The following is a 24,703-nucleotide window of genomic DNA, read 5'->3' on the forward strand; positions in this document are numbered from 1 at the left end:
AATAACCGGATTATCATAATAACCGGGTATCGTACTAAACGGTACTAATTATACATAAAAAGACTAGAAATGTGCAAGGGAAATGAAAATAGTATCGTAATAAGCGGTACTATCGATATATCCGATATCGATATAACGAGACTTTACTGTATATATATATATATATATATATATATATATATATATATATATATATATATATATATATATATATATATAGTAAAGTCTCGTTATATCGATATCGGATATATCGATAGTCCCGGTTATATCGATACTATTTCTCTGCACGCACGGAGAAAATTACATGCAAACAGGGTCGGATATATCGATAGTCCCGGTTATATCGATATTTTTTCGGACTCCCTTGAATATATATATATATATATATATATATATATATATATATATATATATATATATATATATATATACAGTAAAGTCTCGTTATATCGATATCGGATATATCGATAGTCCCGGTTATATCGATACTATTTCTCTGCACGCACGGAGAAAATTACATGCAAACAGGGTCGGATATATCGATAGTCCCGGTTATATCGATATTTTTTCGGACTCCCTTGAATATCGATATAACGAGACTTTACTGTATATATATATATATAAACCCTGGCACTGGAGTGGACACATTTTTGCACATCGTCTGGCAGTGAATGAGTTAATGAATAACTAGTTTTCAAATTTGAAGTAATGACTGTTATTATGGTTCACATGGGACAATTTAAAATTTTGGTTTGGACTTTATCAAGCATATTGGAATTTCACACGTTTGATTTGCTTTTGCGGGCCAAATGAAATGATATGGAGGACCAGATTTGGCCCCCGGGCCTTTACTTTGAGAGCTGCGGTGTAAATAGTTGCTCTGACATAATGAGAATGGACACACGGTATTTTGCCAAGCATAATCAAAAGTCACAAAGTAATCATGAAAATAAGCCCATGAGCTATTCTGTCTGAAATCGATTTAGGAGATTGATGATGTTAGCTCTCTTTTGTTCAGATTTGCCCTCGTTGCAGAGACCGATGTGTCAGTTTGGTTTGATTCCGTTTTGTTTCTTTTCCAACCTCGTTCCCGTGGGTTGCTTTGTCAAAAGAAGAAAAATGGTGCAGACGTTCATTTTTTCAAGTGATGTAACTTGCAAGGAAGCGGCTCAAGATTTTCATTCATTTGAAATGTTTGCAGGAATTTAATGGTGAAAACCGAAAAAAAAAGTGACATTTTATGTGAACATAACAGATGCCGCTGCAGAGTAAAGACAAAACACCCTTTTCTCGCCTCCTCAATGTACTGTATTTTCCTGTGTATAAGGCGCACTGGAGTATAAGCCGCACCCCCAATGAATGGTGCATTTTCTAACTTGTTCCATATATAAGGCTCATCTGAGTATAAGACGCAACTTCAATGAATGAAAAAAGTTTTCCAAATATAATACACATATACATTTTCCAAATACAGTGATACCTTGGCTTATGAACTTAATTGGTTCCCAGACAGAGTGTGTAAGACGAAGTGTGTATCCCAAAAATTAATTTCCCATAGAAAACCATTAAAATGAGAATAATCCGTTCACTGGTCCTCATAAAACATAATTTTCTACTTTCTATCTAATTTTCTAAGCCTTAAAATTACACAAAATATAACTTATTTTATGTATAATAAATGTGCTATGGTATTATAATTAAAGAAATAAACTACGGTATAATAAAGTCATTTTATTTTCCTTTGTGATGGTCGTTGATGGCTTGATGGAATGGAGTGGCCGGTTTCCTCAGCATTAAACACTTGATGAGGAACATAACCTTCTTTCACCATTTTGAGGAATGATCCCTTGTAGATGCTTTCTCTGCGATAATGTCATCTAATTCCTCATCAATTGTGTTCTGCTTAGCTGGGTTTATAGCTTTTTGCATCAAGTGTACAGATGGCTTGTGCGGGTTGTTTGTAGAGCCTGATTGATGGGATACATGTATTTCAACCGTGCAGTCTACACTCTGCCTATGAACTATCAAAGTTGAAACTCTCTTTCTGTCGTCTGCCTGTCTCTTTAATGTTTAAACCACCTCCCCTCACTGCTGCGTTCTTGACCAATCACGTGGCTTTAACCGACGACTGCGGGCGGGGAATAGAGGACAAAAAGAGTCGGCTGCCATTTTGTTGTTAGAAGAACGGGCTTGTTCGTGAACGACCCATCACTCATTGAGGAAGCTCCGTGTGTATCCCGAAAAATAGTTTGTATGCCAAGGTAAAATTTTCATACATTTAACGTTCGTGAACCGAAAGGTTCGTAAGCCAAGGGGTTCGTAAACTAAGGTATCACTGTATAAGGCACACCACATTAGAAGGCGCTACAGTACAGTAGAGGCTGGGGTTCCGCGCAACTTCTACAGGGGGAAATGGAGTCGGTGGCTACAAGACCTTTGTGGCTCGATATTACTTCACATATAAGGCGCACCAGCGTATAAGTCGCATGGTCATCTTTTGAAGAAAATCAAGGGTGCGCCTTATACACCGGAGAATAAGGTCAATGTTGTTCTTGAATTGGGATAGCAATTGATAAGAATTTCATTGGAAATCAAGCCGAAAAAAATATTTCTATGAATCTAATTGTTCAAAAACAATCAGCTGTCGACTCCCGTCCCGATTTCAGAATACGATGAGTTTTCCGCTTGCCTGTTTGAGATCCTCTTTTCTCTTTTTATTGCATGGCCGCATTGAAAATATTTGTAGTATAACGGAGCCTGAGGTCGTTCCAGTATTTTTGCTGTCAACAACTTTTTTTGTATCGGTACTGTAAATGAGGGAACGGTGTGCAGTCAGTTGCCTGAAGAGAAAGAAAAAATCAAATCTATTTTTTATATGGCTCTCAAGGTGGTTTTTTTCCTTTGCTGAAAACTGAGCCATGGTGGGAATTGCAATATTTTGTAAGGAGATAAAAAATATGGTTGTTCTTGATCATATTTTTATGTCAGTATGACTGCGAAGGCATGTTGATCACTGTAAAAAAATGCTGCATTTGCATGTATGTGTATCCTCTGATACTGGACACGAGCTCGATGCCTTGGACTGCCTGATGAGATTTGCTCTTGCATGCCATATTCCTCTTTGGGACACAGAGATCGAGAAGATTTCCATTTTAAATCACAATTAAAAGAGTTTTCAACCAGTCACACGAGCCTGCTGGTATTTATAACTGCGCCTGTAATAAAGTGTAGAAAAAAGAAGTGGCACTTTTTCAAATAAAATAGCCTGTGACAATGAAAGTGCCGATTGTTTATGCCTATGCTCGTCTAAGAATTTTAACTCATTCACTGCCATTCCCGAATTTATTCGGGAATTGAAAAGCATGACACAGAGCGCCATTCCCGAACTTGTTCGGGCAAAAATGTGTCCACTCCAGTGCCAGGGTTTTTGTCGTTTTCACTCAAATTACAGAACCCACAGAATATTGGGTTTTAGGACTAAATAAACATTCAATACAGTGTAAGAAAACTGAGACTCTCTTCTTTCATTAGAAAGAAATGGTTAATTCCTAAGTTATATGGGTCTGGAATTACATGAGCTTGAAATGAGGGCGGCTGTCCAAAATACAATGCAATACATACATATTGGTTTATATTGCAACAAGGGGACGGGACCTTCTGAAACTCGCCATTTCTGAGGTCATTTTGAAGTAATTTTGGGACACTTTAAGTAATTTTTATTGGTGTTTTGCATTTGAATAAAAATATCATACAGCGTGTTTTGGGTATTTTAGATGCTATAAAACGTTTTTCTGATATCAGTTAGGAAACAAAAAAATGGTGTCGGTTGTCCTTTAATGTTACATTACCACAACTGAGTACTACATAATTGTCAGTCCTTGCAGATGTTTTCAATAACTATGAATAATATATTTAGAAACAAATCTTTGAATTTCCTGAACTGGGGCTTTGAAAATGTGTTGAGAATGTGTCTCTTTTGTCTGAAGTACATTCAAAGTAAATCGGACAAAACCAAACCAAACTGATGAGCTGTGAAGTCATAGTGTACAGTGCGTATATTCGCGGTTACAAAAGGAAACAGCCTCACGGGGGGCATCTTACAGTAAGAGTTCTCAAATATTCATCAAATCTCTTCCTTCATCTGTGGGCAATGTTTGATGTTCGGACTTAATAAGTCATGGAGGTGCACGAGCTAGGCTAGAGTTGCAACAGTCGGTGCACTTTAAAGCGCAAACAAGCTGCACCCCAGCCAGCGCGATCTGAGCCTTAATCTATAATTTAATACGAATTGACTGTCTTCTACACGGGGTCGATCGTCACTAGGGAAAGAGAGAAAGGCTTCCAACCTCATTTTTTTATTTGAGGGGCCGTAGATTTCCATCTCTGCTGCCCCCCGCCCTCGTATCCTCCTCAAAAAAACAGGCTAAGTCATCATCAATGCATCTCATGACGCGGTGAGAAAGCAGCACCTCAAATAAACTTGCATGGTTCAATAATCTCGTTATTTTGCTCAATGTGTTAGGATAAAAAAATCGGTTATACTGTATATGCAAATTAAGCCAGAATATTAAACAATCAGGCCATACAATCGTAATCGTATGATGGAGGCTTTTAAAATTAATACATGCTCTCAATCGTTAAGACAGAAATAGCTTTCCTTGGCTCAATTAATGAGTACGTTAATTAATAATGAGCTTTATAATGAATGTCTCGTATGTACGGGATAGATGGAGGACATTGATTCGCTGTGGCGACCCCTGAGGGGAAAAGCCGAAAGGAAAAGAAGAAGAAATAAACTGTACGGTATAATAAAGTTGTTTTATTTATCTTTGTGTTGATGGAATGGAGTGGCAGGTTTCATCAGTATTAAACACTTGATGAGGACCGTAGCCTTCTTCTTTCACCATCTTGAGGAATGATCCCTTGTAGGTGCTTTCTCTGTCATAATTTTATCTAGTTACTCATGAATTGTGTTCTGTTCAACTGGGTTGATAGCTTTTTGCATCAAGTGTACAGATGGCTTGTGCGGGTTGTTTGTGGAGCCTGATTGATGGGATATTTTAACCTTGCAGTTTACAATCTGCCTTTGAACTATCAAAGTTGAAACTCTCTCGCTGTCGTCTGCCTGTCTCTTTAATGTTTAAACCACCTCCCCTCACTGCTGCGTTCTTGACCAATCACGTGGCTGGGGGCGGGGAATCGAGGACAAAAACAGTCGGCTGCCATTTTGCGAACGACACATCAATCATTGAGGCAGCTCCGTGTACGGAAAAAAAGTTTGTATGCCAAGGTAAAGTTCGTATGCCAAGGTAAATTTTTCATAAATGTAACGTTCGTAAGCCGAAAAATTCGTAAGCCAAGGGGTTCATAAACTGAGGTATCACTGTAATCACTTTTATTTCATTTCATAAATTACGTTTTTAGTATTCAGGTGTATTTATATTTTCCTCAAACTTTTCTCAAGCGTTTTCATTTTGATTGTTTTTCATTCACACTTTCAATTTTAGATTTTGTCCTTTGGTTACTTTTTTGTCAACTTTAATCATTCTGGTGCAAAGCCGCACTAAAGAGGAGGAAAACTCACCGTGTTTATTTTCACGATAGGCGAGGCCGTAAACAGTGATCACATTCAAACAAGCCTTTGAAACATGAAGCTTCGCTTTTGTTTCTAGAAGATCTGGCCAGGAGATAAGCTATTTGAACGTTCACCACCCATTTAGCCTGACATGAAAATCCAGATTGAAGATCGAAGCTTAACCTTTGAGCCTACCTGTCATCTGTCACCCCGTCACCTCAAGGCCTGGACATCATAAACCGTCGGACACTCGAGTGCTCCACAAAGAATTTGTAGTAGACGGTGGACTTACTTAGATTGTCTTGTCCTGCCTCCAAAAGTGCCGCGGGCTGTTTTCCCAAACCCCTCCACTGGTGCCACGAAGAGATGAATGAGTGTAGATGGCTTCGTGTTTTGCGCTTTGCTGCCATGCCTGCACATCTATCACGATCAAAGTGTCTTCAGTGTTCTGACATGGGGATGAATAATTGATTCATGCATACTCACTCGAGCATCCCGCTGTGCCGCACTGTGTGAAGTGTTGCTGTCAGAACTTAACTGTTGCAGCAGCTTGTTGATATGTGTCATGTCATTATGCGAATTGCTTATGTGTCACAAGCCTGCGTTTGTGACACATGTGGTGGTGCGGTACATACGTTACGGTATAGAACGAGGCCCCTCAAAGGTGAAGCTTAACGCTGCCTTGTTTATTTATTTATTTATTTTTTGTCTACTGTTTATTAAAATTCATGTATTTATTATGTATCTTTGTCTACTTCTATATTTGTCTACCTTTATTTATGTGGTATTTATTTATTATTATTATTATTTTTTTTTAGTTAGTTAGTTAGTTATTCGTGTATTTATTTATGTGTCTGTGTGTTTCTTTATTTATTTGGATTTAATTAATTAATTAATTAATTTGTTCATTTATCAATTTTAGTCATTTAAATATAAATATTTATTCCTCTACAATTTATTTATTTATTTGTCTGCCTTTTATTAACGAATGAATTCTTTTGTTTATTTATTTATCTTTATTCATTTATCTATTTATTTATTTCTCCACTTTTTATTTTATTAGTGTCTGCACTTGCCATTTATTAATTTGTTTTTCTATTTATTTATATATGTATGTATTTATGTAGTTAGTTAGTTAGTTAGTTAGTTAGTTAGTGTAACTTTTAATCAGTAGCCTGACAGGAAGTTCAATACAGCAGTATGTACTACACACACAAACACACACACGCGCGCGCACGCACACACACACACACACACACACACACACACGCACACACACACACACACACACACACACACACACACACACACACACACACACACTTTCCTGTTTCAACCTTTTTGTGAGACCCGAGTAACTCCAGATGAGTGATGACCACCCTTCTTGTGAGGACCGAGCAAGAAGTCCTCACTCGTCAAAAATGTCCACAATACATACGGTATAAAATCGTAGTGGTCCTCACAAAAATAGCCATACACACACACACACACACACACACACACACACACACACACACACACACACACACACACACACACACACACACACACACACACACACGCGCGCGCACACACATTCCTGTTTCAACTTTTTTGTGAGACCCGAGTAACTCCAGATGAGTGATGACCACCCTTCTTGTGAGGGCCGAGCAAGAAGTCCTCACTTGTCAAAAATGTCCACAATACATACGGTATAAAATCGTAGTGGTCCTCACAAAAATAGCCATACAAACTCACGCACACACACACACACACACACACACATTCCTGTTTCAACTTTTTTTGTGAGACCCGAGTAACTCCAGATGAGTGAGGACCACCCTTCTTGTGAGGAGCGACCAAGAAGTCCTCACTTGTCAAAAATGTCTTTACTACATATGGTATAAAATTATAGTGGTCCTCACAAAAATAGCCGTAGTGGACCTCACAAAAATAGCCATACAAATTTACACATCATCTGCATTAAAATTATAAACTGGAGTAAAGAAATTCTAAAGCGGACATTGGTCCCATTTATTTCCTTCAACATCTACAGACAATTTAGGGTCTTCAATCAATCAAGTATATTTGGGGGTGTGGGAGAAAATATACCTTAAGTCAAAGACTGAAAGTCGTACAGCTCAGCCATAATAAAGTTGAGCTGCCAAAACTGAATCAAACTTCATATCTCAGCAATCTGAAGTATATATTTTTTAAATCTATCTATCAAATTAATCTTTTCAATAGGGGAGTGCGAGGAATTTAAAGACCAGTGCAGCCCACACGCATCAACCATAACAAGCATTTACATCTTCTTTCCTCTTGTTTACTAACGTTGAACAAGCTGGAGCCCCGCTGTCTCTGCACTACTAACGAGGGCAATGTAAGCTGACCCGGCCAGGCTCGCCACTTCCTATCCTGACTTGTAAGAGCCTGTTTCCTGTGCCGAAAGGGACCACTTAAGTTCACTTCCCTCGCTCAGTTGCAAAGATTTACACTCACTCAGTAACAGTAACAGGAACAGGAACAGGCTCCAGATCAGGCACGGGAGTGGATTTTCAATTGCACGTGATGTAAATCATCTTCACGGTCACTCGGGCACAAAGCAAGCGTCCTATGAACACTGAAGCGTGTTTTGAAAGTCGAGATAAAAACATGAACAATAAGGCATATGTGTGTCAAAATACAGCGGATATTGAGCTCGGAAAATAAAAGTTACCAATTTTTTGGAGACTGAGAGCTACTTTGTGGACAGTGGATAATGCAGAGGACTGCCAGCAGTTTGATAATATCAATAAATTCAACTAAATTATATCAATTTCAGTACTTCATTTCGTTAATTCATTTTTCAAAACACTGGAGCCGATCAGCGCTTTCTTTGGGGAGTAGGTAGGGGACACGCTGAACTGGCTGACTCCATTTAGTCGGCAGTTATCAACTTTTATGAGTTGCAGGGGGTGTCAATTACTCGCAGAATGGCTAGGACCTGATTGTTGGCAAATATTTGGGGTGTGTGTGTGTGTGTGTGTGTGTGTGTGTGTGTGTGTGTGTGTGTGTGTGTGTGTGTGTGTGTGTGTGTGGTGCATTGCTTTCTATTGCATCTCATAAAACACAATTTAAACACAAATCAAAATTCTGCTGTATCTCGACTTATCAAGGCTCTTTACATGTTTGCATGTGATGAATGATGAAGATCAATTATAGCCACAAGTCAATCATAATACGACACAGTGAAAAATAAAAAAAATCCCTCTCAGTGATTCAAACACCGTCCATGCAGTGCAGTGTTTACTTTGAAGGTCGATTCCCTGCAAGGTTTTGCAAAGAATTTTATTTTCCTCTTTTCATGGAAACGAAAGCTGTCTCTGGTGCTCAGCCGACGCAAAAAAACCGTGGCCATCAGGTGGCATTCAGGGACGCACTGAGGCGTCAAGTTTGACTAACAAAGAGAGTAGTGTAAATGTATAAATGAAGAGAAAACCTTCAGTGTGGCTCTCTATGCGGAGGAGAGCTGACAACTTCAAGACCTCCGCTTCAAAGAAAAACTTGAGCTGAAAATTAGAACATACGAAGAAGAAGAACATAGAACAAGTGAAATATAAAAAAGGGAAGAGGATGAGAAGCAAAAAGGGTTCAAAGAACACAACTATGAGAGGGGAGGAAAGTGGTCTTAGGTAAACTGCAGATTTTGTGCTGTGTTCGACGATCCAGATGCGTTATTTTGTTTTTATTTATTTATGTATTTATTTACCAATTTACTTATTTGTGTATTTGTTTATTTATTTATCAATTTATTTGTGTGTATCTGTTTATTCATCTATTTAGCAATGTATTTATTTATATATGTATATATATTATGTACATATTTATTTTATTAGTATATTTATTTGTTTACGTGTTTATTTATTCATTCTTTTGTTCATTCGTTCGTTCATTCATCCATTTATTTATTGATACATTTATTTATTAAATTGTGTATCTATTCAGCGATGTATTTATATATATTTATTTATGTATTTATATACTTATTAGTATGTGTGTGTAAGTTTATTTATTTGTTTATTATTTATTGGTATTTTTATGTATGTATTTATTTATTTATTTATCTATTTATGCTCAAGTATGTCGACATTTTGCATTGCCAACCCTTGCACCAGATGGAGCTATACTAAAGAGAGTACAATACAATCCAGGTTCATTTATATAAAGCTTTCACAACCGCTGCAGCTATAACAAACCACTTTACAGAACATTTAAAATACTACATCCGAAAAATCTGAATATTGATCCGTATACTGTATAAGGCGCGTCAGATTATAAGGCATATGATCTGCTTCTGAGAAAATCCAATGCTTTTAGTTGCACCTCATAGAGTGGTTGCCTCCAAATTTGAGATTGATCATTTCCAAGTGGTGAAATGATAATACTAGCTTAGGAACATGCCTAATTTGTATATAGACTGCATTGGACAATTCTTCAAAAAGGAAGCTACAAGATGGTTATCCCGACAAAATGACAAATTATGTACTTAAAACAACCACGTCAGTTTGCCTTAATATCCACCAACTTCATGGAGGAAAGGAGAATAATAGGAACACAAAAGTCCATTTGTGAATAAATAGAAGTGACATAGCTATGGTTGGAGTGTGTTTTCTTTTTCACTGTTTTTTTCAAGCTTTGTTACTTCCATTCTTATCTTTTGTGTGGTACACTGGTCTATACAGGTGGATTCACGGGTATTTGTCGCTATTCACCCGCCAATCACACTGCTAGTGTGAACTATTGAATACATCTTAACGGTAAATAGAGCACTGTATTGTTGCTTTAGATGGAAATGTTATTTTTTATGCCTACAACCTTGAAAATTATTGCAGTAGGCAGTATGGAATTATACGTGCTACTTGTATTTTATTACAGGTTACTTAAAGGACACCATTTTTTTTTGTTTCCTAACTGACATCAGAAAAACGTTTTATAGCATCTAAGTGTCCCAAAACTACTTCAAATTGAACTCAGAAAGTTTCAGTTTCAGAAGATCCCGCCCCCTTGTTCGTGACGTGACGCCAAGACGTCTTGCCATGCTCTAGAATCAAAACAATGGCTTCAGATTCGGAGAAGATGCTTTCTTGTTACTCATCCAGTTATGAATATGATGCAAATAGTTCTGAAGAGGAAAGCATAAATGTTTGCAATCGATTAAAGAAGTCCTTCCGGATCATTTTGAGGCATCTGGACTCCAATGTAGCGGCCCGGAAAATGCACAAGATGGCGCCCAAGCTCCGTTGGAAATGGGCTGATTTGTCTCCTGGGAATTTGTGTCAACTAGTATCAAATAGTAGTCTTGGTGCAACACACAACGATTCACCATCGCATTATTGATGTGTTTTCCTTCTAATTTCGCCATCAACACGAACTTTTCAGACCAAAGTACCGCAAAATGCTTTGTGTGTCGCTTTCTCAATCAGGGGCGTTCCAGACGAGACGTCACGTCAGGCATCGTCATGAACTCGAAAACAAGACTTCCTGAATATTCTGTGGAATCTTTGTAAAATATGCTCAGTAGAAGTCATTTGAGGTGATTTTTACAAATTATGGACACAACCTGTCCGGAGGTGTCGGTTGTCCTTTGTGTCAAACAATACATGATTAGCGTCAACCCCAGGTTTAGGGGTGGAACTGCAAGTGGGTGAGGGGTCAGGGGATGCTCAGTCATATTTGGATTCCTCACGACGGGATTCATCTTTGCTCATTTCTACCCTGACAGTAGCTGTCGCGTCCCATTGACGCGAAGGTTACGTTCACAAAGGGATCCCCACAATAAATAGACTGTTAAATTAGAACGTTTTATATTGTTAAGAAAACGTGAACATTATTTTAGATTTGAATTGATATTGGGGTCATGTAAAATGTAATTTGTTGTGCTTGTTTGCTGTACTGCAGATATACAACTATTAATTTCAGAAAATCTCTTTCAGTCTGTACAGGTTTTGGTATAACGGAGTGAAAAACTTTTGGAATTATTATTATTTATTTTATTTTTTTATGTCCATCCTGGATGAATGAATAAAACCTGTTCATGTTGTTCTCCAAGTTATCAAACTGTAATATCTTGCTTGCCCTGCGGTTTAGCCAAGAGAACCCAAAGGGAGCCATGCAAGCAGAGACGGTATAAATTTAAACCTGCTTCATCCATTGAAGTCATTCCTCAGCCCGAGGTGCCGGCGCAGGCTTGTGGTTGCTGAGTTACTATGGCAACTAGGGCTCAAACGTAAAAAAAGACGAGTGAGGATTCAAGGGCATGCCTCAAACAAGAAACAGATTGCATATTTTCCAGGTGCCTGCATCGGTTTTCTCCGGATACTCTATTTCCTTCCACATAAAAAAATGACAAAAAACATGCACGGTAGGTAAATCTAAATTGTCCCGAGGTGATCGAGAGTGTGAAAGGTGGTGTTTACGTGACCAGTAGCTGGTCAGTGAGACATTGCCATCTAGCGGCTATCTTTAAAACTGCTTAAAAAAGTTGAAAACATGCAATGAATGCGTGGCCAATTAATAGCCCCGTGTTTTTTTATTTATCGGCGACCTGATAGTGTAAACAATATATTCAAATGCTATTTACCTAAATCTATCTATCTATCTATCTATCTATCTATCTATCTATCTATCTATCTATCTATCTATCTATCTATCTATCTATCTATCTATCTATCTATCTATCTATCTATCTATCTATCTATCTATTTATTTATTTATTTGAAACGAATTGGAAGAAAGACAAATCGTCCCACTCCGATGTCACTCAGCGTGTCATACCCAGGTAACACCCATGGGTGGCGGAGCAGCTTCCTTCCAGTGGCCCACGAGGACGCGAACCAGACGGACTGGCGTGTGATTGGTTGACGGCCCTGCGCGCTCCCGTCGCCTCCTCCCTGGTTTTCTTGGCATGACCTTTTCCCTTGGCAACCACTTCCTTCCTCTGAGCATCCAACGGCCATCTTTAATCGCAACTGGCCCACCGAAAAGTTCGTTTCTAGCTTGTAAACACGGCGGAGTGGCTCGTTTAGCGGTACTGAGGACGAAGCGTTTGGTTTACTACTATCCGGACACGACCTCTCCCCTCCCCGGCGGTCCCGAAACCCCCGGCCCGAAGGACTGAAGCGGGGCTGTCGTCTTTATACCACAATAACGTACGTGATGTTTTCCCATGCGGTGTGAATAAAGCGAACCGGTCCCACGCGCACTTCTATCCCAGTAGAATGTTCGGCAAACTAAAACGTGTGGACGAGTAGCGAGTTCGTCTCGTCGCGTCTTGTCTTCCGGGTAGAATCCAGCAGGTGGAGTTATGTAAACAAACGTCATGGTTTGTATTTGTGACGCATACAGCAGGTTTAAACGTGCACACGCAAACACAAATGTTTACTAACATTTCGTGATTTATATTTTCCTGAAAAAAATATCATTGCATTCCACCAATTAGAACACAATAATGCAAATAAAGCAAAAAAAATATCCCAAAACACAAAAGTACAATGGAAAATCAATCTTAGCATATACGCGCTGTCTCCAAAGATTTAACATAATTTCATAGGCTAATACGTTTGTCAAATATTATCAACATTTTATACTTTATTGTGTTCTGCTTTTAGATTAACTCATTCACTAATTTATTCGGGAGTTGAAAATATGACGTCGAGCGCATTCAAGATTTTTTTCAGGTTTCGTTTTTTTTTTTCATGCTTGGGGGACGATAAAACGCTGGCCATGGCGCCTGCCAATGTTTTTCTTTTTTTCCATGTTAGCCCTTTGTTTCCATTTCAGCTGTTGTTCAAGCGCTATATAAACCAACATTTACGTTATATACAGTATATTGCATTGTATTTTGGAAAGGCGCCCTCGTTTTAAGCTAATACAACTCCAGATGTAATTTAGGAATTAACTCTTTTTTTCTGATGAAAGAAGAGAGTCTAAGGTTTCTAACGCCGCATTGAATATTTATGTAATAATAATAATAATCATAATTTCATTTTAAGCGCCTTTCAAAGCTCTCAAGGACACTTTACAGTCACAGACAAGCACAGGTACTATAATAAATAAAATACAATCACAAATAGAACACAATAAATAAAATACTATTATACATAGAAACAAGAGAAAGAGCTACACAGAAAATGCAATTTTAAAAGGATGGGCTGTAGTCCTAAAACTCAATATTCTGTGGGTCCTGGAATTCAAGTAACAATGACAAAACCCCTGGCACTTGAGTGAACACGTTTTTTTGCAAATGGTCCGGCAGTGAATGAGTTTGAATTTTATTTGTAAAATCCAGACTGAACTGTTGCGCATTGTGTCTGTGAATAACAGCTGCAATTCAAATGTCAATTGCTATGTCGTAGATGTATGCGGATTGTTTTTCAGCATTTTTGGCCATGAGATTCTTTGTTACAGCTACAGCTTTTGTTGAAGCGCTATATAAATTAATTTGTATTGTAGTGTATTGTATGTAATGGCCAATCATGCTGTGTCAAATCACATGAAAGCTTTCAAAGCAAAAATAATGTTTGAACTCACTTTTTCCGTTATCGGTGTCTGTCGTTGTATTTTGAAAGGATGAGGAAGAAGCAGACGGCCAAGCAAAGGAAGACGGAGGATTCGTGTGATGTGCAGGAGTTTGTGGTTGAGAAGATCACACGTCGTCGGGTCTTCAATGGAAGAGTAGAGTACTTCCTAAAGTGGAAAGGATTCACTGAGTGAGTACATTTTTCTGCCACCAAGAAAATTATTTTAATCAGATAACTGTCGGCTTTCACTATATAAACATTTTTTTTTCTCCCTCAGTCCCACTCATATACTTTCCAAGATCTTACTTTTGTGTGTATATATATATATATATAACAGTATATGTGCGTGTGCCCACCCCCCCCTTTTTTTTCAGACTTTTTTTCTCATTTGTCATTCTCATCCCTGATTAACTCATTCACTGCTTTATGATGTGCAAAAACGTGTCCACCCCAGTGCCAAAGTTTTTGTAATTTTCCCTCAAATTGCAGGACCCACAGGATATTGACTTTTAGGACTACATAAACATTCAGTGCAACGTAAGAAATCTTATACTGTCTTCTTTCATCGGAAAAAAAAATGGTGAATTCCTAAGTTATATGGGTCTGGAGTTATCTGAGCTTGAAATGGGGGCGGCTGGCCAAAATACAATACAAAACATCTTTAACAACAGCTGAAGATGGAACAAATCACTAACATGGACAAAAGGCAAATACTGCAAAAACATTGCAAGATGTCTGACCAGCGCTTTGTCGGCACCCCCGCAAGAAAAACAAAAACCCAAACAAATTAGGGAATGGCATTCCACATCACACTTTATAATTCCCGAATAAATTCAGGAATGGCAGCGAATGAGTTAAACAAATCAAGCAAGAGACAATCACACTCATCCCTCTGTTGTTTTTTTTTGTTCTTCCTGGTTCCAGTGCAGACAACACGTGGGAGCCTGAAGACAACCTGGACTGCCCTGAGCTAATTGAGGAATATTTGAGAAATAACCACTCGAACGAGGATGAGGAAGTGAAGCCGGAGTTGGTTCTGAAGGAAGAAATGACGGAGGGGACAGAAATAGTGAGTGTTGTTTCCGTTGAATGTAAACCATGACTATGAGAATGTCAAATCGCATTGAACCCCCTTTTTTAACCCGTGTAGTCCCCACCACAGATTTACACTCAGCCCTGCTGCGATTCCCCTGCGGACTTGGCCGCTTACCCCGAGCTTGAATGCATCATCGGCTCCGCAGACAAACGGGGAGAGCTCATGTTTTTAGTCAAATGGTAACTTCATTTTTTCCTTCTTTTTTAATTTTGCAGTTTCACAATGAGCGAATGGTATGTTTGTTCAATAACTTTAAAGGACAACCGACGCCTCCCGACAAGTTGTGTCCATAATTTGTAAAATCACTTCAAATAACTTTTACTGAGCGTATTTTACAAAGCTTCCACCGCATATAGCTACATTTTACGTTTTAAGACTCGCGCTGAATATTCCGGAAGTCTTGTTTTTGAGTTGGTGACGAGTCCTCACCCTACGTCACTGAAGGAACGCCCCTCAGCGAGAAAGGACATACCTTACCTCAATGCATTTCGCAATACTTTGTTTTGTCTGAAAACATTTTAACGTTTTAAGACTTGCGCAGAATATTCATGAAGTCTTGTTTTCGAGTTGGTGACATCACGCCAGGAATGCCCCTGACCGAGAAAGCGACACACAATGCATTTTGGGTACTTTGTTTGGTCTGAAAACTTCCGTGTTGAGGCGAAATTAGAAGGAAAACACGTAAATAACGCGATGGTGAATTGTTGTGTGTTGCACCAAGACTACTATTTCATATTAGTTGACACAAGTTCCCAGCAGACAAATCAGCCCATTTCCAACGGAGCTTGGGCGCCATCTTGTGCATTTTCTGGGACGCTACATTGGAGTCCTGGCGGCTCGAATTGACACGGAAGGACTTGCTTAATCGATTGCAAACATTTATGCTTTCCTCTTCAGAACTATTTGAATCATATTCATAACTGGATGCGTAACGAGAAAGCATCTTCTCCGAATCGGAAGCCATTGTTTTAATTCTAGAGCAAGGCAAGACGTCCTGGCGTGACATCATGACCAAGTAGTAGTTTTGAGACACTTCAACTCATTTTTATTGGTGTTTTGCATTTGACGAAAAATATCAGCCTGCGTGTTTTGGGTATTTTAGATGCTCTAAAACGTTTTTCTGATGTCAGTTAGGAAAGAAAAAAATGGTGTCGGTTGTCCTTTAAATGTGTGACCATGACAGTGAAATCGGGTACTGTAATTTCTGGTGTAAGGCGCTCCCAAAAAGCCTTGATTTTATTTTCTTCAACAGATGACCTTTTGGGTGCGCCTTATACACCGGAAAATATGGTACACTCAGTCAGTCAGGACCTCAGTTGAGAAACTATAACTTGAAGGGTTACAATCACCTGACCCTTGATGCTACATTAGCCCCGTGCGTGAGATGATCAAAGTGTGTTGATGTGTTACGCCGCAGGAAGAACTCTGGCGACGTGGCCCTGCTGCCGGCTCACGAGGCGAGCGCCAGATGCCCTCAGGCGGTCATCGACTTCTATGAGCAGAAACTAACGTGGCACTGCGGAGACGACGAGCAGTGACGAGTGCCATAACAGGTGGAGGTTAACCTTTTGCCGTTAATTTGTGACATTTTCGTTTCACCTCTCTGGAGCGATGTTGCTCAGCTGACCTCAAGAACATCACAGCGGGCGCGCAGACTAAACGCTGCCTCTTTTTTTTCGCAGCCGATTAAACTATCCTCTTCTTGTGTTATCATGTAGCACAACCTATCACTGTGGACTGTTTGTATTTTGTTTTTGTTCATCTGTCGTGATTTTCCTTTTTCTGTTCCTTTTTTTTTCCTCCGGTGTGTGTTGTAGCACATTTTAGCATCAGGCAGTGAACTGACATCCTTCCTCAACATCTTCAGTGAAGTGTTCAAAAAGGAATGATGTATTACTCAAGAGCAAGAGGTAGTAGCCCTGTCATATGTGACGTGAAATACATATCATGTAGCTTGATTATTTAAACCAAACGGCAGTCTTGTTACCTCATTTAACTCATTCACTGCAATTCCCGAATTTATTCGGGAATTGAAAAGTGTGATGTGGCGTGCCATTCCCGAATTTGTTCAGGTTTTAGTTTTTCTTGTGAGTGTGGGGGGGGGGATAAAGTGCTGGTCAGACCTCTGGCAATGTTTTTCCTTCCGCGAGGAGGCAGCATTTGCCTTTTGTCCATGTTGACGCTTAGTTCCAGCTTCAGCTGTTGTTAAAGCGCGATAAAAATCAATATGTATGTATTGAATTTTGTACAGCTGTCCCCATTTCAAGCTCAGATAACTCCAGATATATAACGTAATGTATAACTTAGGAATTAACTTTTTTTTGTGATGAAAAAAGACTGTCTAAGGTTGCTGAATTGAATCTTTATGTTGTCCTAAAATTCAAATATTCTGTGGATCCTGCAATTTGAGTGAAAATCACAAAAACCCTTGCACTGGAGTGGCCACGCTTTTGCACATCGTGTGGCAGTGAATGTGTTAAGTACCACCATATCAGCCAACATTAAAATATCCTAACAGAGTAGGCTCAAGTTTTTCTCCAAAAAGCTTTTTTTTATTATCACCAATTATGGGCGGTTTCTAAGTGAACTTAGTGCTTAAAAACGTCAGTAGAGTAATAGTTAAATAAAAATGTATTACACGCAAAGGTTCAATACGAATGGTAGTTAAATGCTTCAAAACAAACACAATTCAAGTGTTTTGTACTTCAAATTAACTCATTCACTGCCAGACATGCAAAAAGGGTAAAAACATTGCCAGAGGTCTGAGCAGCGCTTCATCGGCACTTCCCCGCAAGAAAAACCAAAACCCGAACAAAAATACGTGCATGGCGCTCCACGTTATATTTTCAATTCCCGAATAAATTTGAAAAAAAATGGTGAATTCCTAAGTTATATGGGTCTGGAGTTATCTGAGCTTGAAATGGGGGCGGCTGGCCAAAATACAATACAAAACATCCATATTGATTTATATAGCACTTTAACAACAGCTGAAGATGGAACAAATCACTAACATGGACAAAAGACATATACTGCAAAAACATTGCAAGATGTCTGACCAGCGCTTTGTCGGCACTCCCGCAAGAACAACAAAAACCCAAACAAATTACACTTTATAATTCCCGAATAAATTCAGGAATGGCAGCGAATGAGTTAAACAAATCAAGCAAGAGACAATCACACTCATCCCTCTGTTGTTTTTTTTGTTCTTCCTGGTTCCAGTGCAGACAACACGTGGGAGCCTGAAGACAACCTGGACTGCCCTGAGCTAATTGAGGAATATTTGAGAAATAACCACTCGAACGAGGATGAGGAAGTGAAGCCGGAGTTGGTTCTGAAGGAAGAAATGACGGAGGGGACAGAAATAGTGAGTTGTTTCCGTTGAATGTAAACCATGACTATGAGAATGTCAAATCGCATTGAACCCCCTTTTTTAACCCGTGTAGTCCCCACCACAGATTTACACTCAGCCCTGCTGCGATTCCCCTGCGGACTTGGCCGCTTACCCCGAGCTTGAATGCATCATCGGCTCCGCAGACAAACGGGGAGAGCTCATGTTTTTAGTCAAATGGTAACTTCTTTTTTTCCTTTTTTAATTTTGCAGTTTCACAATGAGCGAATGGTATGTTTGTTCAATAACTTTAAAGGACAACCGACGCCTCCCGACAAGTTGTGTCCATAATTTGTAAAATCACTTCAAATAACTTTTACTGAGCGTATTTTACAAAGCTTCCACCGCATATAGCTACATTTTACGTTTTAAGACTCGCGCTGAATATTCCGGAAGTCTTGTTTTTGAGTTGGTGACGAGTCCTCACCCTACGTCACTGAAGGAACGCCCCTCAGCGAGAAAGGACATACCTTACCTCAATGCATTTCGCAATACTTTGTTTTGTCTGAAAACATTTTAACGTTTTAAGACTTGCGCAGAATATTCATGAAGTCTTGTTTTCGAGTTGGTGACATCACGCCAGGAATGCCCCTGACCGAGAAAGCGACACACAATGCATTTTGGGTACTTTGTTTGGTCTGAAAACTTCCGTGTTGAGGCGAAATTAGAAGGAAAACACGTAAATAACGCGATGGTGAATTGTTGTGTGTTGCACCAAGACTACTATTTCATATTAGTTGACACAAATTCCCAGCAGACAAATCAGCCCATTTCCAACGGAGCTTGTGCGCCATCTTGTGCATTTTCTGGGACGCTACATTGGAGTCCTGACGGCTCGAATTGACACGGAAGGACTTGCTTAATCGATTGCAAACATTTATGCTTTCCTCTTCAGAACTATTTGAATCATATTCATAACTGGATGCGTAACGAGAAAGCATCTTCTCCGAATCGGAAGCCATTGTTTTAATTCTGGAGCAAGGCAAGACGTCCTGGCGTGACGTGACGAACAAGGGGGCGGGACCTTCTAAAACTCGCCATCTCCGAGGTCATTTTGAAGTAGTTTTGAGACACTTCAACTCATTTTTATTGGTGTTTTGCATTTGACGAAAAATATCAGCCTGCGTGTTTTGGGTATTTTAGATGCTCTAAAACGTTTTTCTGATGTCAGTTAGGAAAGAAAAAAATGGTGTCGGTTGTCCTTTAAATGTGTGACCATGACAGTGAAATCGGGTACTGTAATTTCTGGTGTAAGGCGCTCCCAAAAAGCCTTGATTTTATTTTCTTCAACAGATGACCTTTTGGGTGCGCCTTATACACCGGAAAATACGGTACACTCAGTCAGTCAGGACCGCAGTTGAGAAACTATGACTTGAAGGGTTACAATCACCTGACCCTTGATGCTACATTAGCCCCATGTGTGAGATGATCAAAGTGTGTTGATGTGTTACGCCGCAGGAAGAACTCTGGCGACGTGGCCCTGCTGCCGGCTCACGAGGCGAGCGCCAGATGCCCTCAGGCGGTCATCGACTTCTATGAGCAGAAACTAACGTGGCACTGCGGAGACGACGAGCAGTGACGAGTGCCATAACAGGTGGAGGTTAACCTTTTGCCGTTAATTTGTGACATTTTCGTTTCACCTCTCTGGAGCGATGTTGCTCAGCTGACCTCAAGAACATCACAGCGGGCGCGCAGACTAAACGCTGCCTCTTTTTTTTCGCAGCCGATTAAACTATCCTCTTCTTGTGTTATCATGTAGCACAACCTATCACTGTGGACTGTTTGTATTTTGTTTTTGTTCATCTGTCGTGATTTTCCTTTTTCTGTTCCTTTTTTTTCCTCCGGTGTGTGTTGTAGCACATTTTAGCATCAGGCAGTGAACTGACATCCTTCCTCAACATCTTCAGTGAAGTGTTCAAAAAGGAATGATGTATTACTCAAGAGCAAGAGGTAGTAGCCCTGTCATATGTGACGTGAAATACATATCATGTAGCTTGATTATTTAAACCAAACGGCAGTCTTGTTACCTCATTTAACTCATTCACTGCAATTCCCGAATTTATTCGGGAATTGAAAAGTGTGATGTGGCGTGCCATTCCCGAATTTGTTCAGGTTTTGGTTTTTCTTGTGAGTGTGGGGGGGGGGGGGGGGGATAAAGTGCTGGTCAGACCTCTGGCAATGTTTTTCCTTCAACGAGGAGGCAGCATTTGCCTTTTGTCCATGTTGACGCTTAGTTCCAGCTTCAGCTGTTGTTAAAGCGCGATAAAAATCAATATGTATGTATTGAATTTTGTACAGCTGTCCCCATTTCAACTCAGATAACTCCAGATATATAACATAATGTATAACTTAGGAATTAACTTTTTTTTGTGATAAAAAAAGACTGTCTAAGGTTGCTGAATTGAATCTTTATGTTGTCCTAAAATTCAAATATTCTGTGGATCCTGCAATTTGAGTGAAAATCACAAAAACCCTTGTACTGGAGTGGCCACGCTTTTGCACATCGTGTGGCAGTGAATGTGTTAAGTACCACCATATCAGCCAACATTAAAATATCCTAACAGAGTAGGCTCAAGTTTTTCTCCCAAAAGCTTTTTTTATTATCACCAATTATGGGCGGTTTCTAAGTGAACTTAGTGCTTAAAAACGTCAGTAGAGTAATAGTTAAATAAAAATGTATTACACGCAAAGGTTCAATACGAATGGTAGTTAAATGCTTCAAAACAAACACAATTCAAGTGTTTTGTACTTCAAATTAACTCATTCACTGCCAGACATGCAAAAAGGGTAAAAACATTGCCAGAGGTCTGAGTGGCGCTTCATCGGCACTTCCCCGCAAGAAAAACCAAAACCCGAACAAAAATACGTGCATGGCGCTCCACGTTATATTTTCAATTCCCGAATAAATTTGGGAATGGTAGTGAATGAGTTAAATACAACTGAATTTGACAAATACTACTGGATTAAAATATAAATAAAAAGGTGAAGACACTGTAACATTCACAGTTTCAACAGTTAATTCAGTGATTCTATCATGTACCACTCGCGGGCGGGGGGACTGCGCTGTCTACCCCGTTATTGATAAAGCCTCAAAACAACAATGTGATGTCAGCTGTAGGAAGTTTTGGTTGTCTCCAAGTTGCATTCGTGTCCTTATTACAACACCGGCGTGAATTTTAACAATCGTTGAGCAAAGAACTGGAATTGAATTACGATTTCGATACAATTGTGTGCATAGAATATAATCAGATTCCAGGTTTTCCTGTTTAAATGTCATTTGTCATGCAAGTGCACCCCCCACACCCCCACAAAAAAAAGTTAAAATTTCACAACTGTGCCCTTGACTACACTTTTTTGGGTCATATTTTTGTTTCTTTTATTTCAGTTGGTGTTTTATTTGTGAAAATATATTTTTTGTCCGTTGTGATGCTCATTTGCTAAGTTACTAAAGCTATTAAATAAATGTAGCGAAGTAGAGGCTTCAGTGAATGAAACTACTGCAGTGGAGGTGAGGGCTGTTAGTGTGACTGTGGAGTGACATTGGGAGTTTTGAAAAGTTTAAGCTTATAAATTCAATGTATTATTATTATTATTATTATTATTATTATTATTATTATTATTATTATTAGCTTGCATTCCATTGTGTAAGATAGAGTTAGCTGTCAAACTGGCTATTTAGCTGGCTAAATATTAACTATCTAGCTGGCTATTAGCTATCTGGCTGGCTATCTCGCTACCTGGCTAGCTATCTATTTGATATTTATTAGCTGTCTGGCTGGCTATATTTTAGCTGTCTAGCTGGCTATTAGCTATCTATCTGGCTAGCTATTAGCTATATATTAGCTAGCTTTCTCTGTATTTGAGTTACTTCCGGGTTGAGTGAACGCTGGCACGTGTGGCTGCCACTGCTCACCCACAGAAAAACTAATCCTGTGACTGTAAAGTGACCTTGAGAGTTTTGAAAGGCGCTTATAAATTCAATGTATTATTATTATTATTATTATTAGTGCAAGTGCAAAGTTCTTGATTAAATCTCCTCGATTGTTTTTTTTCTTCCCTTTCTCGCTGTGTCCTTGTAAAATGCATTTCGTGGCTGAAACTGTTGCCCAGCTTACTGTATTTAGGAAAGGCGCATTGGAGTATAAGGCGCACTGCTAATGAATGATGTTTTGTCAAACCTTTTTCATATATAAGGCACACCGGAGTATAAGGCGCACCTTCAATGAATAAAAACAGTTTTCCAAATATAATAAATGTATAAAAATACCATATTTTCCAGTGTATAAGGCGCACAGGACTATAAGGCGCATCTTCAATGAATGAAAAAGGTTTTCTGAATATAATATAAAAATAGATAAAGGTTTTCTAAATATAAGGCACACCACTATAAGGTGCTACAGTAGAGCCTGAGATTACACACTACTTCTCCTACAGGGGGAAATTGAGTCACTAACTGCTGACAGTAGTTGCGAGACCTGTTGTGGATCAATATTACTTCACATATAAGGTGCACGGGCATATAAGGCGCAGAGTCATCTGTTGAAGAAAATGAAGGCTTTTGGGTGCGCTTTATACAACATAAAATACAGTATTTCCAATTACCTGCTTTGTGCCACATACACCCTCTCTTTTTTGGGTGAAAACATTGACTTTTGTTCATTTAAAGAGGTGCTATTCACCACAGACATAACCAAAAAAACAGAAAGCAGTCGCCATTCTGCCCTTAGTGTTGTGCACAAAAAAAAAGTTCAATGTAGCACTTTAGATGAGCAGAGGAATGTCATCGGTCAGTTATTCCTCACGTGCAAGCGACGTATCCTGTTATGGCACGCTCGACTTAACCTTACACCTCCTCATAAAACATACCTACTTTACTACTGAGCGGTTGTTATACTGTGCGTGAGTGCAGACACTGTCGGTCTGTCACGTGACTGCGAATAAAAGAATCATTGTGTGATCTTTATTTGGGTCTTGTGTATTATTTTTTTTCTTCTTCTCACGCGCTCGCAACCACGTTTTGAAAGTCATTCAACCGCAAAGTGAGCAAATATGTTATTTCAGCAGCACATTGTACTGGAAACAAGGTTGTTCAGGGTTCGCATTGGAACTTAGACTAAACTTAGGACTTTCGGCACTAACTGGGTTTACAGTCAATTGGCTTATTTAGAAACATAAACCTTGGTTTGTTTTCATTTCATGGTCAAAACTTTAGTTTCATTGTTTGAATCATTGCCATAATTCCAAAAGTTATGTTTGGTACAAAGATAATGCTTATGACCAAAACGACATCACGTGGAGAGGAGGGTGCTCTGAAATTGTACTCATCAGTATATTCAGCATTCACGCTGATGTTAAGAACAATTAAAAAAAAGTCAGGAAGAGCCAACTCAAACATCTAAACTTTCACTGGGGGTCAATCAGAAGTCATTGAAATGGCGGAAGGTATGCGCTGACTCAGTTTGAATGGCTTTGCTTCATTCTGAACACAACCAGATCCCTGTTTTAACAGGGTGTGCACAATTTTGCAACCACATCTCAATTTATTTTTACTTGGATTCTCAATATGTTTTTTTTTATAATTGAGCTGTACCGGTTGTTGAGCACACACACGTTATTTCAATAATTTACTGTATATCGCCAAAATGTAAATCTGAGACCATCCTATTCTAATACAAGTACCGTATTTCCGGTGTATAAGGTGCATCGGAGTATAAGGCGCACCCCCAATGAATGGTGTATTTTCAAAATGTTCCATATATAAGGTGCACTGGAGTATAAGGCACACCTTCAATGAATGAAAAGAGTTTTTCAAATATAATACATGTACAGGATATAAATTTTCCTGTGTATAAGGCGCACCGGTGTACACGCACCCCCATTATAAGACGCATCACCAATGAATGAAAAAAGTTCTCTAAACATAATACATGTATATACAGTTAACACCGTATTTTCCGGTGTATAAGGTGCATCGGAGTATAACACGCACCCCCAATGAATGGTGTATTTTCATTTTATTTTCATCTATAAGGCGCACTGGAGTATAAGGTGCACCTTCAATGAATGAAGTTTTCCAAATATAATACATGTATATAAATACCGTA

General features: G+C 39.1%; 3 protein-coding genes across 8 annotated transcripts in view; 2 read left to right on the forward strand and 1 right to left on the reverse strand.

Moving 5' to 3' along the window:
• The window catches only part of skap2 (src kinase associated phosphoprotein 2), a 65,662-nt gene that overhangs the window by 5,579 nt on the left and 35,380 nt on the right, over positions 1-24,703 (reverse strand). For 3 of the 5 annotated variants that reach the window (XR_016115163.1, XR_016115166.1, XR_016115165.1), the window contains 2 exons: positions 14,126-14,281; positions 5,868-5,995 (listed from right to left, as the gene is read on the reverse strand). The gene's annotated coding sequence lies outside the window, so the exon portion shown is untranslated. Of the gene's footprint in view, positions 1-5,867; positions 5,996-14,125; positions 14,282-24,703 lie in introns of those variants that run through there. The other 2 variants (XR_016115164.1, XM_088997689.1) reach the window with 2 other exon arrangements.
• LOC148896889 (chromobox protein homolog 3-like) lies at positions 12,611-18,042 on the forward strand. Of its 2 annotated transcripts, none has more exons than XM_088997693.1 (5): positions 12,611-12,744; positions 14,164-14,304; positions 15,040-15,184; positions 15,266-15,390; positions 16,629-18,042. In XM_088997693.1, the coding sequence occupies exons 2-5, from the start codon at positions 14,165-14,167 to the stop codon at positions 16,747-16,749; spliced, it is 531 nt and encodes a 176-aa protein (XP_088853819.1). In that variant the 5' UTR covers positions 12,611-12,744; position 14,164; the 3' UTR covers positions 16,750-18,042. The 2 variants fall into 2 exon arrangements, with proteins under 2 accessions (XP_088853819.1, XP_088853821.1); XM_088997695.1 differs by having other exon boundaries at positions 15,278-15,390.
• LOC148896890 (chromobox protein homolog 3-like) lies at positions 18,347-20,924 on the forward strand. Its single transcript, XM_088998494.1, has 4 exons — positions 18,347-18,360; positions 18,431-18,575; positions 18,655-18,779; positions 20,058-20,924. The coding sequence occupies exons 1-4, from the start codon at positions 18,347-18,349 to the stop codon at positions 20,176-20,178; spliced, it is 405 nt and encodes a 134-aa protein (XP_088854620.1). The 3' UTR covers positions 20,179-20,924.

Source organism: Hippocampus bargibanti, linkage group LG06 (genome assembly GCF_051943395.1).
Source record: "Hippocampus bargibanti isolate YZ-2025 linkage group LG06, ASM5194339v1, whole genome shotgun sequence".
Classification (NCBI taxonomy): Eukaryota; Metazoa; Chordata; class Actinopteri; order Syngnathiformes; family Syngnathidae; genus Hippocampus; species Hippocampus bargibanti.